General features: G+C 46.2%; 1 protein-coding gene across 1 annotated transcript in view; it reads left to right on the top strand.

Annotated features, from left to right (window-relative positions):
• FREM1 (FRAS1 related extracellular matrix 1) overlaps nucleotides 1-17,674 on the top strand; it is an 85,822-nt gene that overhangs the window by 66,920 nt on the left and 1,228 nt on the right. Inside the window, exons 30-35 of the mRNA XM_077816445.1 lie at nucleotides 394-632; nucleotides 1,788-1,835; nucleotides 2,106-2,285; nucleotides 2,885-3,013; nucleotides 7,487-7,602; nucleotides 17,531-17,616. Coding sequence (XP_077672571.1) covers nucleotides 394-632; nucleotides 1,788-1,835; nucleotides 2,106-2,285; nucleotides 2,885-3,013; nucleotides 7,487-7,602; nucleotides 17,531-17,616 — 798 coding nt within the window. The remainder of the gene's footprint in view (nucleotides 1-393; nucleotides 633-1,787; nucleotides 1,836-2,105; nucleotides 2,286-2,884; nucleotides 3,014-7,486; nucleotides 7,603-17,530; nucleotides 17,617-17,674) is intronic.

Raw genomic sequence — 17,674 nt, 5'->3', positions numbered from 1 at the left:
TACAGGGCAGCAAAATTTTTTTGGGGTTGAGAAAAAATCATTAGGGCATAAATATTTCCAAAATTGTTCATTATTCCTGAAAGTCTATGGACCAAGTGTGTACCTTCAACAAGTACCTCTTAGTGCATTTGATTTTCAGGGAGTTGATTTTATTTACTTGTACTAAAGTATTTATATTTTTATGACTCACAGACAATACTATACACAAATGCTCTTTTCCTCTAGGTAAATAAATAGGAGAAATGAGGACTAGTGAATAAATAGCAAATCGGCAACATTAGATGAAAAATCATCCAACTTTTAATGACAAGCTGTTTCAGTGCCCTAGTCAATGTGACCAGCTATCTGCTCATGTAAAATGAACTGACCATCTGCCATCTTGTATGCTTTCAGGTCAATGCAGCTCTTTCCGTTCCTCTGGCCAAAACAAGCCCAATTTACGGGGGACAGGCGCATTGCTTCCAGTTTCCTCAGGGTCCTCATCGCCCTCCAATCCTGGCACTGTTCACTTGGAAGAAATCCCGCTGTCCTCTTCCAGAGTGATGATGGTGGATAGAGGGGATGTGTTACAGGAATTCAACTTGGTGAATCTGTCAAGGATGAGGCTTAGAGCTGTCAGAAATGGCAAAATAGTAAGGCAGATCTATTTTATGGTGATGGGATGATAATATATATTTTTTAAAACAGTGATTTTACCTGAATTTACTGTAACTAGGAAATATCTGTGCATTCAGTGGATCAGACTTAAGAGTTTTTTAAGAATATACTGTATCTTCTGAAAGCCTTGACACTGAGGAGCTGTCTATATGAGAAAGACAGATGGAGTTGAGGAAGGAAATGTGTATCAAACAACAAACCAAAATAATGCAGATTCGGATGGGGTGGCTTCTCAGTTGGGGTAAATCAGCAGAGCTCTATTGAAATTAATGGAACGAGGTCAATTTACAGGAGCTAATCATCTGATCCTGAAGATACTAGAAAATAAACTAATTTGGAAAAAAAAACAGTGGAGACACCTCATTAGGCAGATTTCATGTACACTGATTTGATTGGGACATGACTGTGATCTTTAACTGTTATGTAAAGAGACTATGAGCACATCTTTGTGTGTCAGGCCTGATCTACACATAAAATTCAGGTCGATATAGTTATGGCACTCGGGGGTGTGAAAAATCCACACCCCTAAGCGCTGTAGCTGTGACAATGTAGCTCCCAGTGAAGACACAGCTTGGTGGATGGAAGAATGTTTCCGTTCCCCTAGCTAATGTTTCTCAGGGAGATGGAGTTCTACAGTGACAGAAAAACCTTTTCCATTGCTGTAGGCTGTCTACACTATGGGGTTATGCTGGCATCGCTACAGTGCCATAACTATGCTATTATAGTGGCAAAGAGTCCTGTGGCACCTTATAGACTAACAGATGTATTGGAGCATAAGTTTTCGTGGGTGAATACCCACTTCGTCAGTTGCTCCAAGATGTCTGTTAGTCTATAAGGTGCCACAGGACTCTTTGCCACTTTTACAGATCCAGACTAACACAGCTACCCCTCTGATACTATGCTATTATAGTCCCTGTAATGTAGGACATTTTTAATTGCCCACTTTCAGATATCATCCGCCTCCATTGTAGGGGAAAAAAATTAAAACCAAGAATAAAATCTGTAGTGTTTGCTAACCTAGATTATCTAACCAGCAACCCCAATGAGACTTTCACGAAAAGCTTCAGATAGCTACCTGTTTCTATATTGTGTAGATATGCCAAACTCATTTCACTGTCTGGCCTTTTCAGGTTCATCCTTCATCTGTGTTAAGCAATGGAACCCATGTGGCTTTTAAAGTAAGAATATTATGATGTGGCTTCTTCTATGATTCTTTCCTTATTGTGTCTTACCTTAGCTGCATGTACTACAACTTTAGTTAATACTGACTGCACTGTCTCATTCTCTTCATCTTTTTCTTTGGGGGGGGGGTCTCTTCCCCTTGATTGACAATAATTTGTGTTTCAAAATTCCTTTCCATTTTTGTGAGGAGAATTTTGAAGTTGCTTATGAATGGTAATCCTCTCCCTTTTTTTTTTTTTTTTTTGGGTGTTACTTTTAAAATCAAGTATCATGGATTGGTGTCTCTCAGAGTAGAGGATGACACCTCATCAGCTAATGCAAACAAGGCTAACAAGTCAATAATTAACCAAGGGCAGACAAAGATAAATGTGATATCCTCCAGGAAGACAGAAGTCCCACAAGCTGATAAGGCAGAGCTGATGTCTGAATCACACTCTAGCCAACAGGTATGAAGACCTTTTGTTTCATATGAGTTTTCACCATCTGTTTTAACTCAAGCTGTTATCTGAGAGGATTTAACACCTCTGAGATCTCCAGTCCAATTCCACCTCCAAAATTTACTCTTCTAGTTCTTAGTTTAGACTAATTTAGCCAATACATGGATAAATTAACAACTCAACCCATTTAGCATTAGCATGTCACCATAGGCACCGACTCCATGGGTGCTCTGGGGCTGGAGCACCCACAAGGGAAAAAAGTAGCAGTCCTGCGGATCAGCGCCTCCTGCCCACCAGCAGCCCCGCCGATCAACTCCTCCCCCTCCCTCCTAGTGCCTCCTGCCCGCTGTGGATCAGCTGTTCAGCAGCGTGCAGGAGGTGCTGTGCGGGAGGGAGAAGAGCAGGGGCAGGAAGAGGTGGGCTTGGGGGCTTGGAGGAAGGGGTGGAGTTGGAGCGAGGCCTGGGGGAGAGCAGGGGTCGAGCACCCCCCATGATCTGAGTAAGTCAGCACCTATGCATGTCACAATCTTTTGAAGTAAAAACTGACCATTTATTCTGTTCCATAAAACCATTTTGCTTCAATGTGTAAATGTTATTCCCTTTTTCAGGATCTGGTCCTCTCCTTTCCAAAGAGCTGCACGCCTGATTTAGACGGGCTCTTGCATTTTGAAGAAGGCACCCAAAACTTATTTCAGTGTGATGGAATTTCGTGGAAGTTATGGACTTCAGAAAGCAAGGTAACTATTGTCTGCCCTTTGTGTGCATTTAATTTAAAGCTTCCCCAGTGTTGAATTGTATAGTCCTTTCCACAAGGGATTTTAGTTTATTGTAATAGAGATTTTGTGTTTTGATTGATACATTCAGGTTACACTTTGGATGAGTAAAAGGGAACACTTCTTTATAAAACTTTTTTAAGTAAAAGCACTTCAAGAAAGCTTAATAAAAACCTGTCAAAATACTGTTTCTTGACATGATGGTCTTAAACATCTTCAGGTGCAGTCTCATCAGTGTTGCTTCATCATTAAGCCTCAGGAATGTGTGCCTGTCAGATGTATGCAGCCCCAACAGACACACTTTTAGACATGTTGGTATGAAATGATGAAGAGTAGGGGCCTGATTCACTGGTATGTTAGGGATGCTTTGCTTTGCTGTGGTGGTGCAAAGCAGTCCTATACCAGGCTACCAGGGCTTCCACTACATAGGAGGATCTCTGAGTGGTGTATCACTGCAGTAGTGGCTTCTCATACCACCCTCTTCCTGCCTACTAGTGGATTCAGGGTGGCTAGGGCTCCATGCCCCCAGCTGATCTCCAGCTGACATTGGCAGCCAGCATACAGTAGCCAGGTTGTTCTAAATTATATTGCAGACCAGTCTGGCGTTCTGATGCCCTGGGTTCAGTGAAGCATCAAGATGGCTTAGGGCTTGTGTAGATGAACAGTTGGCATGCAGCAAGCTGGAATGTAAAACTAAAGTGCACTAGGGAGCTGTGCACTAACTGGCTACATGGACCCTGCTACCATGCACTAAGAGTTCTGTAGTGCGCTTTGACCTACTTCCATTTCAAAGCAGAGGAGGCCAATGTGCACTACAAAACTCCTCGTGCATAGTAGCAGGGTCCACACGGACATTAAGGGCTTGTCTACCCTGGCAAGATTCTGCATAGTAAAGCAGCTTTTTGTGCTCAAACTGCAGACGTGTACACGCTGCCAAGCCACTTTGTGCGCAGAAACTCCTCAGTTGCAGCGCTGCAAAAAACTCACCTCGACGAGACTCATAAGGCTATTTGCTCAGAGGCTCCAGCACACTAATGCCAGTGTAGACACTTGATTGCTTTCTGTGCTGTAATTGGCCTCCGGAGCTGTCCCACAATGCGCTCCGCTCATTGTTTTGAACTCTGCTGCCCTGGAGCCATGTGCCCCTCCCCTTTCAAAGCACCGTTTCTGACAGCCGTTGCATGCTGTGCTGATCTGCTCTGGGACACCAAGCAAACCATTAATGTGAAATGCTTGGGTTGTTGAACACAGAGGCGCGTGTGTGTGTGTGTGTGTGTGTGAGCGCGCCCAGGGAGGGAGGTGGGGGCTGATGTCAGGGTTTCCCTCTCCCCCTGCCTCAGGACTGGTTGCTTCCTGCCGCTGTCTGAACTTACAAGACAGCATGTTGACACACTCTCGTCCCCCAAAAAACACTGTTGCTCCCCCACTTCATACACACACACTCCCTGTCACACAACTCCCCGCCCCGCTTCAGATGAAAAGCAGCTGACCGTGTAGTAGGATGCCCATGGAACAATGGGATTGGGAAACCTGCATCATGTGATGCTGTGCCTGCCCCATGAGGCATTGCAAACCCTTCCCAAAGCACCCTGCAGCCAGTCCCACAGTGGGATAGCGACCACAATGCACTGCTCTCTTCGCCGTTGCAAGAGCTGCTAATGTGGCTGCGGTCCAGCATCACAAGGAGCACAGTGTGAGCACGCAACAGCAGTTTAATTCCAGCGTTTTAATAAAAATGGTATCACTTGTGGCACAGAAACTTGCCAGCATAGACATACCCTTCTGGAACCAACCGCACTGGACAGGGGTGGGGACGTAGTGCTTCCCGAAACGGCCAAGCATGGCCCCGCCTACGCGCTGTACCCCAAGGCCCCACTTTGGCTGGGCTGGGCTCCAGGGGGCTGGAGCCATGCCGCCTGCCTTCCCGGGACTGGGGAGGCTACAGCAGTGCCGCTGCACGCTCTCCCTCCCGGCACTCTGGGGTTGGGGAGGATGCAGTGGCACCATCGTATGCTCTCCCTTCTGGTGGCGTGCACTCCCTCGGGCGGAAGGGGCAGGGCTGGGGGCTAGCCTCCCGCAGCCAGCAGTTCACACCCTGCCCAGGTGCGCTGGCCAATCATGCCAGCCCAAGGCGCGGCCTTCCAAAACACGGGGCCCAGAGCGGTAGCCCCAATTCACCGGACCCTAGGGACTCCCTGGCTGTAGGGTCTGCTACGTACTAACGGTTCATCTACACAAACCCTTAACGCCATCTTTGTACACATCTCCTTTGATGTGTACACTGAGCACTTCTCAGACGCACCAAAGAATCAGGACCTAAAACACAGAGGAAACTCGATGGCCCCAATGGTCACTCTTCACCGTATGAAATGGCAACTAATTCTATCTTGAAGCGGTCACACAGTCTGAATTAGATTGTAAACTCTTTTGGACAAGGAGTGATTCTTAATCTCTTTGGGTATGTCTACACTGCAATTAAACCCCTTCATCTGGCCTGTGCCAGCTGATTCAGGCTCACAGGGCTTGGGCTATGGGGATATTTAATTGCAGAGTAGATGTTTGGGCTCAGGCTGGAGCCTGAGCTCTGGGACCCTTCAGCTATGGGACTCATCCAAAATGAAGCCTGAATGTATCAACTAAACACAAAACCTCTATTAAAAAAAAACTAAAATCCCCTGTGGGAAGGACTGTATAGTCCTGTGGGCCTGAGTCAGCTGGCATGGGTCAGCTGCTGGTGTTCAATTGCAGTGTAGGCAGACCCATAACGTACAGTGCCTAGCACAGTGGAGATCCTGGCTGCTGCTCTAATACATACTATCAGAGAAGAGCAACAAGAATTATTGGAGGCATGGAAAGTATGCCTTATAGTGCGAGACTTAAGGGGCTCAATATATTTAGCATATTGAAGGGAAGGTTGGGAGCTGACTTGCTCATGGGCTGTAAAGACCATACAGGGAATCAATATCAGAGGGCTCTTTAATTTAGCCGACAAAGACATAAAGTCCAGTGGCTGAAAGTTGAAGTTAGACTATCTCAAACTGGGAATAAGGTCTAAATTTTATTAGTGAGTGTCAAGGTTCTCTCCCCACTCTGAACTCTAGGGTACAGGTGTGGGGACCCGCATGAAAGACCCCCTAAGCTTATTTCTACCAGCTTAGGCTAAAAACTTCCCTAAGGCACAAATCCTTCCTTGTCCTTGGATGGGTAATGCTGCCACCACCAAGTGAGTTAGACAAAGATTCAGGAAAAGGACCACTTGGAGTTTCTGTTCCCTAAAATATCCCCCCAAGCTCCTTCACCTTTCCTGGGGAGGCTTGAGAATAATATAACAACCAAATAGGTAAACCAGATTCTTAAAAAACAGAACTTTATTATAAAGAAAAAAAATAAAAGAAGCACCTCTGTAAAATCAGGATGGAAGATAACTTTACAGGGTAATCAGATTCAAAACACAGAGGATTCCCGTCTAGGCAAAACTTTAAAGTTACAAAAAACAGGGATAAACCTCCCTGTAAGAATAGGGAACATTCACAAGCTAAAAACAAAAGATAATCTAATGCGCCCTTGCCTTATTTACTTACTCTTTTTGCAATATTGAGACTCATTTTAGGATGATTTTAGGAGAAGGAGTTTTCTGACCTGATGCTTCTCTGCTTCCCCAGAGAACACACAACACAGAGCACAAACAAAGCTTCCCTCCCCCCCAGATTTGAAAGTATCTTCTTTCCCCATTGATCCTTTTGGTCAGGTTCCAACCAGGTTATTTGAGCTTCTTAACCCCTTACAGGTAAGGAGGAATTCTAGGCTACCCTTAGCTGTATGTTTATGACAGTGAGGGTAATTAATCCCTGGAACAGTTTACTAAGGGCTGTGGTGGATTCTTAGTCACCTGAAGTCTTTAAATCAACACTGAATGTCTGTCTAAAATATACATGCAAGTTCAACCACAAGTTTTTGGGCTTCATACAGGAATTACTGGGTGAGATGCTATGGCCTGTTGTGCAGGAGGTCAGTCCTGATGCACTGCAGACACCCCGAGCCCTGGCACACCCCACAGGGCTAAAGCCCTGAACCCTGGTGCACTGAGGAGCCCCATGTCCCAGCACACCTCACGGGGCTGAAGTCCAAGCCCTGGTGCATCCCAGAACCCTGAATGCGGGAGGCATGGGGAGCTCTGGGAAACACTCTGTGAGAATTTAAACCCTGAATATAGTGTAACTGCTTTGATCTTGTACATGCCTACTCCACTAGATGAATATTGCACCCAGTCTATCTTTTGAAGTTACTGATGTTGAATTTAAAAAACTCCTTCAGTTTTATTAATATAAACAAATGTTTGTGTCTGTTTTGATCCTGACGAAGCATGTTAAAGCAGCGCTTTAGAAGGCTGATGCTATTAACAAGTCACTCTGAGCATGAGCAATCTTTTTATTTCAGGATGTTAGCATGAAAAAATGCCCATCTGGATGGAGCCATCATGGCAGCAGCTGCTATTTCCTGATCACAGACCAGAAAGTCACTTGGAATACAGCTGCTCGGGCTTGCAGGGAGCAGTAAGTCTTTTTCAGATTCATCATTTTGTTTGGTAGTTGGGTGTTGCTCCTGCACTGAGCTGCTTCCTATGCTCAGTTGATTCTGTTAACCCCCACTCCATTGATGCTGCACAGCTGAGGGTTCTGGCCCAGTCCAAGAACTAATATAAAAATAAAAGCCCAAGAAAGGTTAATCTCAAAATGTTTGTGTTGGATGCTTACCCCCCACTCCTTCTTCAGGATTTCCATTCCTGCAATGCTTTGTTTGCAGTGGTGACACTTTCCTCCACAGCATCACTGAATGGGGAGTTGAGGGAAGTGAAGACTCAATTCCTTACATACTTCGCTCTCCAGCTTGTGACCCCCCACTTTCCTGCTTACAGTGTTGCCAGCTGTTACAATTTTATTTGTGTGTCTCACAATATTCGGTGTTGGTTTTTTTGTTTAAAGCACTCGTTCTTGGAGTCATGTGAAGACATGGGAATTTTGGCTTGCATTTAAACACAAAATTTCTAACCTTCCATCTTGCTGAGAAAAGTTTGAGCCTATACAGTCTTCAAGACTAGAAGGCAAATAAAGAGAACCCAATATTAAATGGCTTAAAAGGCATGAAATTTCTAAACAGTTTTGTGATTTTTTTCCCTTTTTTTGAGCGTGGGGGGCTGACTCATGATTTTTGAAAGCTTGGGGTTGGCAATGCTTATAGAACAGGCTCAGCATAATTCTGGGGAGGCGAGTTTGTTCATTCTCTACCATGCAATGGAATCTGGGAGAGCAGTGCGGTTCTGATCAACTTTATAGTGCTGGAGCCTAGCAAAGCATATGCATGGTGGGTGCATTTCTTCCTTCCTTTCTATTCCCTTCACCTATTGTGTCTGCATCTTTCTATCCTGTAAGCACCAGAGCATGCCTAATTAGACAGGTGAGATTACATTTTTCAGCCTTACTTTAAGGGGGCCTTAACTCAGTTAAACATCTAAAAATTGTATTTCTGGGCACAGTCAGAGACTTAAGTTACTTATGCATCCCAGGGACATTAATTGGGCTCACAGTTTTGTGAGTAAAAAAAAACCAGAGGTTGACTGAAACAGGAGAGGAGAAGAGGGAATAAAGGAAGGGACCAGGGAGTTAGGGAAGTAGACAGGTGTTGGGTCATTCTCCAAGAGCCCTAGTTAGGGTTCTCCAGGATCCTTTTCTGTCCATAGCAGCCCTCTGAGTGCTGTTTCAAGCTTGGATAAGAAGCTTCGGGGCATGGATAATGGTGGCAGAATTGTGGAGTCAGCTGTGGCGAGGTGAAAATACAGGACAGCGGAGGGGCCAGGGACTCAGAACTGACATGGGATGGGGTGGGGCAGAGGGCTACAACTGGCTGACCAGAGAGGGGAGGTATAGGGAATGACTGGAGTGAGGGATGGTTAGGACCAGGCTCACCCCAGGAGAGGTGGCTGGGGAGGAGCCAGGTTAGGGGTTGGTTGTGTCCCAGGTGCGGGTACAGCCCTGGTGTTGGGACCCCTGTCCCACAGTCCCTGACCTGGGGAAAGGCAGGGAGCAGGCTGCAGGCATAGAGACCTCCCAGCACAAGAGCCAGCACAGCAGGAGGGGTATGGGGCCAGAACTGCTGGAGCCCCTGACAGACTCTGCAGCTGAGTGGAACAGGGGCCAGAACATGTCTCTGGCCCAACTCCTTCTGCTGCTTCCCCCACACTTGGCTCTGGGGCTGTGCAAATGTTGCTGCTCCTGGGACTGCTGCACTGGGGCTGTAATGGCAGCAGCAGCAGCAGCAGCCAGAGGGTTCCAGAATAACTCTTCTTAGGGAATGACCCACCCTATTTCCATCTGCTTCTCCAGCTCCGTAGCCCCTTCCTTTACTCCCTCTCTTCTATCCTCTGCTCCCATCCTGTTTCATTCATATTACTGGAGCTACCTCCTTCATGCTTAGGGTCTAACTCAGGGGTCGGTAACCTGTGGCACACGTGCCAAAGGCAGCAGGCGAGCTGATTTTTAGTGGCACTTTGCTGCCAGCTGGGGTCCTGGCCCCGCTCATCCCGCTGCCGGTCTGGGGTTCCGTCTGCCAACCGCGCTGCTGGTCTGGGGTTCCGTCCGCCAGCCCCTGCCAGCCGGGGTCCTGGCCGCTGGCCCCGCTCAGCCTGCTGCCAGTCTGGGGTTCTGTCGGCCAGCCCCTGTAAATGTGAAATTTATTACTGGCATGCAAAACCTTAAATTAATGAAGACTTGGCACACCACTTCTCAAAGGTTGCCGACTCCTGATCTAACTGACTGGCATATTGGGGGTTGGGAAGAAATTTTCCCCTAGGTCAGATTGACAGATACCCAGTGCGGGGAGAGGGTATCTCTGCAGTATGGAATATGGGACACTTACAGGTTTAAACTAGTATAAATGGTGGATTCTCTGTAACTTTAAGTCTTTAAATCACAATTTGAGGACTTCAGTAACTCAGCCAGAGGTTAAAGGGTCTATTACAGGAATGGGTGGATAAGGTTCTGTGGCCTGCAATGTACAGGAGGTCAGACTAGATGATCATGATGGTCCTTTCTGATCTTAAAGTCCTATAAGCCTATATCCCTTGATGTGGGCAATGGCCTCTGAGGTTGCTTCCCAATTCTGAGGTTTTGTGGGGGTGAAGGAGTGGGAAGGGGAAGGTCTATGGCCCTCACTTGAATTTAGCAGTGTGGATTTTGCAGCATGGGCAGCGGTTTGGGCTAGCCCCCCGAGTCAAAGCCCATCTGACCCCCTGGGTCTGAACTTGGCTGGCTAGCCTGAGGCACCACCCATGCCGCAACATCCACGCAGCTATTTTAGCATGTTTACCTCCGCTGCAAATCACACCTCCCCGTTGCAATGCAGATCTACCCTGAGGCTTTGAAAATGCCTAAGCAGAGCTGCCAGAGCATAGCTTTCTCAAGTGTCTGCAAAGCTCCATCCTAGATTTCAGGTGCCAGAGTAATACTCCAGACCACTCTGGCAGCACTGCAGCCCTGCTGGAGAGTAACAAATTGTGGAGAGTGGTAGACTGCATAAAAATTGAAAGCGGATTGGGCCTAGCACATACTCATCTGGGCCCTGCAACTATTCTGTAAAATAAAGGTTGCAACAGAGAGGAGCCAGAGGTGAAAAAGAGATTAATGGGGACTGGATTGAAACGTGTTTTGAGCAATGAGGGCAGCAGTGGGAGCATGGAGAATAAAGTACTTCTTAATTGATTCCAGTCCTTCATGACAGTTTGAGTCTGCTCCGGATAATTGGCAAAGGTTAGGTCTTAGTTCTCATATCATCCAGACCAATTAACCTATCCTTGCTCAAATATCACCTAATCTGGCCAACTCTGGTGATTTTTATCATGAATCTCATAGTGGTGGTCTTAAAGTTCCAGCTCCTGGATCCAAGTGATTATGTCAGAGTCTCAGCTTCCATTTTTAAAAAGCAAGTTGTTAGACCCCTTCCCCCCCCCCCCCCGGCTGTAGAGAAAAGCTGGAAAAGTGCAACCCAAGTGCACCCTAAAGCATAGGCGCTGACTCCCTGGGTGCTCCGGAGCTGGAGCACCCACGGAAAAAAAATAGGGGGTGCTCAGCACCCACTGGGATGACCAGCTGTTGGCAGCCAGGGATCAACTGTTTTGCGGGTGCCTTGGCAGATGAGCTGTTTCCTATGGGTAGCCTGCATGCAGCTGCGATCAGCTGTTTGGCGGGCAGGTTCAGATCAGCTGTTTCCCACCTCCCTGCTCTGGCAGGGGCTGAGTGAGTCTCATAAAAAAAAAAGCCCCAGGGTTAGGTGTGGGCAGGAGTGCTGGACTATCAGCAGGAGCACAGCCAGCCCCTGCTCACCTAGGGCCACCCCACAGCTCTTGGGCTGATGGCCATGGTGTCCGGTGTATGGTTGCTCCCTGCCAGTCAGGCTCCACTCCAGCCACAGCAGGCATCAGGTGACCCAAAGGAGCCCAGCTAGGCTGGGGGTGGGTGCAGTGGTGGATTAGGAGGAGGAGAAGCTCTGGACCCCGGCAGGAGCCATGCTGCGGGGGAGGGAGGAGAAGGCTGAGCAGGAGCCACACTGGGGGGAGGGGAAGGGAGGAGAAGCCCCGGCCCCCAGCAGGAGCCATGCTGGGGGTTGAGGGGAGAAGCCCCGGCCCCGTGCTGTGGGAGAGGGGAGGGAGGAGAAGCCCCGGACACCGGCAGAGACCACGCTTGGGGGGAAGGGGGAGGAGAAGCCCAGGACCCTGGCAGGAGCTACACTGGGGGGCAGGGGCATGGGGAAAGGGAGGAGAAGCTCTGGACCCTGGCAGAACATGTGGGGCTGAAGTCCCCGGCTCGGGAGCCCCAGCTGCCCTAGTGGCAGAAGCTGCAGGGCCGAAGCCCCGACCCCCCTCTGTGTGGAGCTGGCCTGACCCACTCTCTCTCCCGTCCCTCCCTTGGAGCTGGCCCTCACTCTCTGGCTGTGGAGAAATTCAGCCCAAATCTACCCACATTGGTATCTCCATTTCCCCCATCATCACACAGCCATGAATGGATTTAGCCTAGGAGGCAGGGTCAGTATTGGCCCCATTTGGCAGGTGGGATCTAGGGCACACACAGGTGAAGTGACTTTCCCAAGGCTAAGCAGGGAGTCTGTTGCAGAGCAGAGAATCAAACCCAGAACACCTGAGCCCGACGCCTGTGCCGTAACCACTAGGCACCTTCCCACCCAAGGAGGGGGAACCCCCTCTGCCACTTTGAGTGTGTGGGTGGGAGCAGGCACCAGACAGAGCCACCAGGAGCAGGCAGAGAGAGATGGGAAAGCAGAGAGAGATGGGAAAAGGTACATGGGTGGGAAGCAAGAAAGGGGAAACATCAGGAATGGGAGCAAGGACTTAGAGAAGAAACAAGAGAAAGGGAAAGGGACAGGGAGAGCGAAGAAAGAGGGGAAAGACTCCCCACTGCTTGTCCCTTCCATCCACCTTCTTCCCACAGCCATCAGTGGCCTCAGCTCCCAAACAGGCCCTAAGCAGGTGTGAAGCCAAGAGCGAACATACTGTCTTTAAACTGGGATGTTAGTGAAGACAGCTTGTAGCTGAGTGTAATGATTTTAATATACTGTAATTCATGATAATGTAATGATATATTTCATTACTATTTTAATAAGGGTTACATTGTTAAGATGCCAATGATAGACACACATTCAATAACAGAATATGAAAGAAGTTGTATAAATATGCTGAAAATTGCCATTGGGGGGAGGCTGAGCCCCCCCAAACACACACACTTTCCCTTCAAGGCAGGAGGGGGCAGAAAGGAGTGAGCAGTGGGCAGGAGATGCTCAGGGGAGAGGACCTAAGGGGAGGGGACAGAGTGGGGGCAGGAAGAGGTGGAGTGGGGCAGAGTGAGGGCAGGGCCTTGGGGAAAGGGGCTGAGCTGGGATGGGGCACCCACCGGCAAAACGAAAAGTCAACACCTATGCCCTAAAAGTTTCAGAAACCAGAGGCAAATAAAAGAAACCTCATTTTTGTTAATTTCATTATTTCAATGGATCTGGTTGGTGATCTTTTGAAAGCGTGAGGTTGGCAATGCAGTGTACTTCCTCCCTACCTGCAAGTGAAGGGGAGGGGTGGGGGAGAACCTGCCCAACCCTACTGCTGCCATGCTGGGAAGGCCAGAAAGAGCTTTGCTCCCTCTCCTGATCTCTCTGCTGTTTGAGGCAGTTTTCCCCTGGTTCTATTTATATTGGCAACAACATGCTCTTGCATTCATTATGACTTTGTTTTGCCTGGTGAGTAATATGAGCCATATAATGATCCTTTTCCTGTCCTCCTCCAGACAACATCCCGAACAAAGCTGTCAGGCCAGCAGATCCTGATTATCTTCTCTCTGAAATCCCTTTCACATTCAACTAACTGGGAGGGAACCCTCCCTAAATTACCTTAGTCAGACCTCTTTTCTCTGGGAAGTCCACCTTGTGTGTGTCAGTAGCTGCAGAGACTCCTTTCCTGCTGGAAAGTTGTGTGTAATATGAAAATTGAATGAGGTTAAGTGATGGTATGGAACACCACAAGGAAGAGTCAAAGTATATCAGCTAACTAACAAGCAAACAAATCTCTCATGAGCCGTGATAATTTAATTAAAGCTGGATACTTCAGTTTGAGGAGGCTTTTTCATGTTAAATGAGAGCTCCTTCCCCCTCTACTGCAAATGGCTTACAGATGTGCAGGTCCCAGTCTCAGACGATATTTAATTCATTTTGAAGTGCTGATTGGAAGATGAGTTAATAAATGGTTTTATTTTTCTATTCTCTTATTTCTGTTCCTGGAACAGATCAGCCGTTTCATTCCCAAAGTAATGCATGCCTAGCTCCTCATTATTTTACTGGTGATGTTAGATCAGTAATGAATTTACGGCTGAAACAGCCAGTTTCAGAACACTGTAAAACATCATTTCACTACCAGGTTTCCATCTGGGAAAACTACTCTGTGCATTATTTACTTTTTTTCCAGTTTTATAAGAAACAGTGTTGGTGGATATACAATTTTTAAAACTAAGTTAAGCTACAACGTTGCTGGCTCAATGGCAGTAAGACTCCAACTAAGGTTAATTCCCTTTAAGGAAAAAAATATGTACCTTGTATCTTCTACCCCAGTGGTTTTCAACCTGTGGTCTGCAGAACCCTGGGGGTCCACAGACTATGTCTAAGATTTCCAAAGGTGTCTGCACCTCCATTCAAAAAATTTTATGGGTCCCCAAATGAAAAAAGGTTGAAAACCCAAACTTGGCTAGATAAATACGCCTTGCAGAGTCCCTGGAAGAGCAACACACTCAGGCCTTGTCTAAACACACAAGTTGTACTGGTTTAACTATACTGATGGGGTTAATATGGATGCAGTTAGATTGGCAAAATTGTGCCAGTGTCCATACTAGCAGTTGTACTGGTATAACTCTAATGATAAAAAAATCACACCACTAAAAAATGTAGTGTTTATACTGGTACAAAAATTGTATGTCAACCACACCTCAGGATGGGGAGTTAGTTGCTGAATTAATGACCCTTTCTGAAAACATCCTTGCACCAGATACCTCCCATTTGTAACTGGAGACAGTGTAAACAAATTAATAGCAGCAGTCTCAGCTGAAAATACTGGGCCACATTTGGATTCCACTTAGGAGCCATAAATACAGATCCTAAGGCACAATATGGTACATTAATACTTTTACAGTGCGTAGGATAGTCCATATCTTCATTTTGACAGGACTGACCATTAGGGAGTAATGAACCTGAAGACATTCAGATTTGGGGTTTAGCTACAAAGTGACAGGGTTCGTGTTTCAGCATTGGGTTTTGACATAAACATGACACTCGCCCATTAGAATCTGCACACTGGATGACATATGAACCTGTTTGTTCAGCCCCTCAACAGTGACAAGTCATGACACTTCATAATAAAATGCTTCCCTTGAAACAGATTTGTTCTGTGTCATGATGGCATGATATAAAAACAGCTAATTGCCCCACCAAACTTGCATCATTTCTGCCACACTAATTGCAGGGTATTGTTCTCAGACAGACAATGCAGACATGACAATGCAGGGTTACTGGAGAATGTTTAACACACAACAAAGAAGGTTGCTCAGTGGAAAGGAAACCTTCCATTTGAGTAACAGAAGTGTTTTCAACACTTGTCAAAGAACTGTTTATGAATCTGGTTCTCTCGGCTCAATTCTCCCCTGCCTCCAAGCTCCTCTTGGCATGAGGGGAGGAGAGCTCCTTTACGGTTCCCTGATTCTGCACTGGCCCAGACCCAACAGTGGTTAGAGCAACCTAGGATGCTGTTCCAGTTTATGCCCTTGCGGACATTGCATCAGTTGAGGAGCAGTGTAGCAGAACTCTGCTTGCATGGGAGCCCCCTCCTTCTGATTTAGGCCACTAGGGAGTTCCCCCGCATAAGGGGAATTTTCTGGGGGCCATTTATGGCCATGCACTTTGCACTGCCTGAGTGACACAAAGGGTCTGGCTTATACAGGAAAATCAGGGCCTCTCTTCCATTGACCTGGAATCTCCATGTGTTAGCGTTTAAATAAAACTAACAGCCAGAGCTCAGAACTCAGATTGCTGCTCTTCAGGGCAGGGATCATCTTTTTGCTGTCTTTGTACAGCACTTAACACAACTGGGTCCTGGTCTGTGACTGGGTTTCCTAGGCGCTACCATAATACAAAAAATTAATAAAAGGTCTAAAGCTATGTCTGGGAGCTGCTCAGTGCCTTTGGCACTCCCTTGATCTTGGGCCAGCTGTGTGTCTGGCTGTGTGAACTAGTATTGGTGCTAATGGCCCCAAATGAGGTATGACCGCCTGTGCTAGCCGGGTATGGAGTTGCCCCAACCATTCCTCCTCTGCTGGCCATAGGGTATGTGATTTAGGGTCTGTTGCAGCTGCTCTGTACCACCCAAGGATCCCCCTATGCTGTAGGGATCCTTCTCGTACCTGGTTGAACTGGCTATTGGGCAGTTTTAGTTTGGTATAGAGCTGCCCTGTAGAAAGCATAAAGGAGAGAGTTTAGCTCCTGAATGCCTTGCGTATTGCTGTGAACACCCTTGGCAGGCACCATTTAGCTGAAATGTTTGCTTAGTTGGGACTGATTGCTCTGAGGTGTTGGATGCTTTTGAATGCATGGTATAGATTTTAAAGCACACAGAAAAAAATGTAAATGGACATATTTGGCACCACAATGAGTGTTGTGTGTATTTTAAATAAAGTAGTATGTCCTTTTCAGTAGAGACCTTTTTAATTAGGGTTTAGTTAGAATTACAGTTAGCTCCATAAATACCTTTATATTGTCATTTCCTGCCTGTCTGGAGCCCGGACCTAGGTTAATGCTATTATCATACACGCACTTTCAGAACTGTTCTCATTTTCTTAGAGTGTGTCTAGAGCTGTGACTACATGTAATGATTAGAAATGTCTTTTCATACAAGCATGATTTTTAAATCAGTATTTGGAAGGGACCTCTCTTGAGATTAGATTTTATTATAGCCACACCAGTCTTTCTTCTGGCTGCAATCAGGTGTTTCTATTATTTGGATTGAAATAAGAGGTTGATCTCATTATTGCTATGATCACTAGGGTGTATATCCCAGGTTTGTAGCACTTGGTGAAGCAACTTTCTAGTGCCAGTGATTTAGTTTTACTGAATTTTCATGAACCAATCAAAGGATTATACTGCTGTTAAATTAAATGATTTGGTTCAAAGGTTTAGAACATATGTAAGCAGAGACCCAGCTCAACTGCTAATTGAATTAAGTGGAAGATGCTGTAAATCAAATAAGTCTTTAAAATTTCTGCTAGGACTTTATTGAAAACATTTAAGCCTGATCTACACTACAGTTTCAACTGTGTCGGGAATCTATCTGTTTATACTCCAGTTGTCCCCGATCCAGTTATAACACAGTTCCATTTTGAAGTGTAAATGAAATTTTACCTTTATTTATCCAAGGCTTTAGCATAGTTCCGGGGACATGGTTTGAGAGTTTGCATTACAAAATGGAGCCATAATATGACCAGATCCCTCGACATGGTTGTATTTGTGGGGTAGATGGACCTTAGCTTACAGTTACAAATAAACAACTCTTGTTTGCAAAACAATACACCTACCAAAAAAACAGCATGTACTTTTAAACCCGTGTTAAAGAATTTCTTGTGAAATAATTAACATTTGGGTTTAAAATATTACATATGAGTATATAATATCTATTACCTTTAAGTAATTGATTAGTGATTACACAATCTGTCCAGTGGACATGAGGTTTAAAAATAAACCTGTGTACAGGGTATTCTTTGATCCAAACATCAGTTTTCATGCGAAATTGTAATATGTGTCTTATGGTAGACTAAACACTCATTATAGAAAAGTCAAGTAGAAAGATGTCTCACTCTGTATCATTCTGATTATTCCGTCCTCTCTTTTTGAACCTAGATACCTTGGAAGTCTAGCAAGTGTGGTCACTAAACAACACATGCAGTGGCTGTGGGACTTCAGTGGCAGGAAGCCCTTTTGGATAGGCAAGTATACAAAATGTTAAGTATGACTGTCTCCTGGAGAACACTAGTGTCTTTCTAT

The sequence above is a fragment of the Eretmochelys imbricata genome, chromosome 5, assembly GCF_965152235.1.
Source record: "Eretmochelys imbricata isolate rEreImb1 chromosome 5, rEreImb1.hap1, whole genome shotgun sequence".
Classification (NCBI taxonomy): domain Eukaryota; kingdom Metazoa; phylum Chordata; order Testudines; family Cheloniidae; genus Eretmochelys; species Eretmochelys imbricata.
The sequence above is the reverse complement of the archived record's forward strand: the minus strand, read 5'-3'. Positions and strand labels throughout refer to the sequence as shown.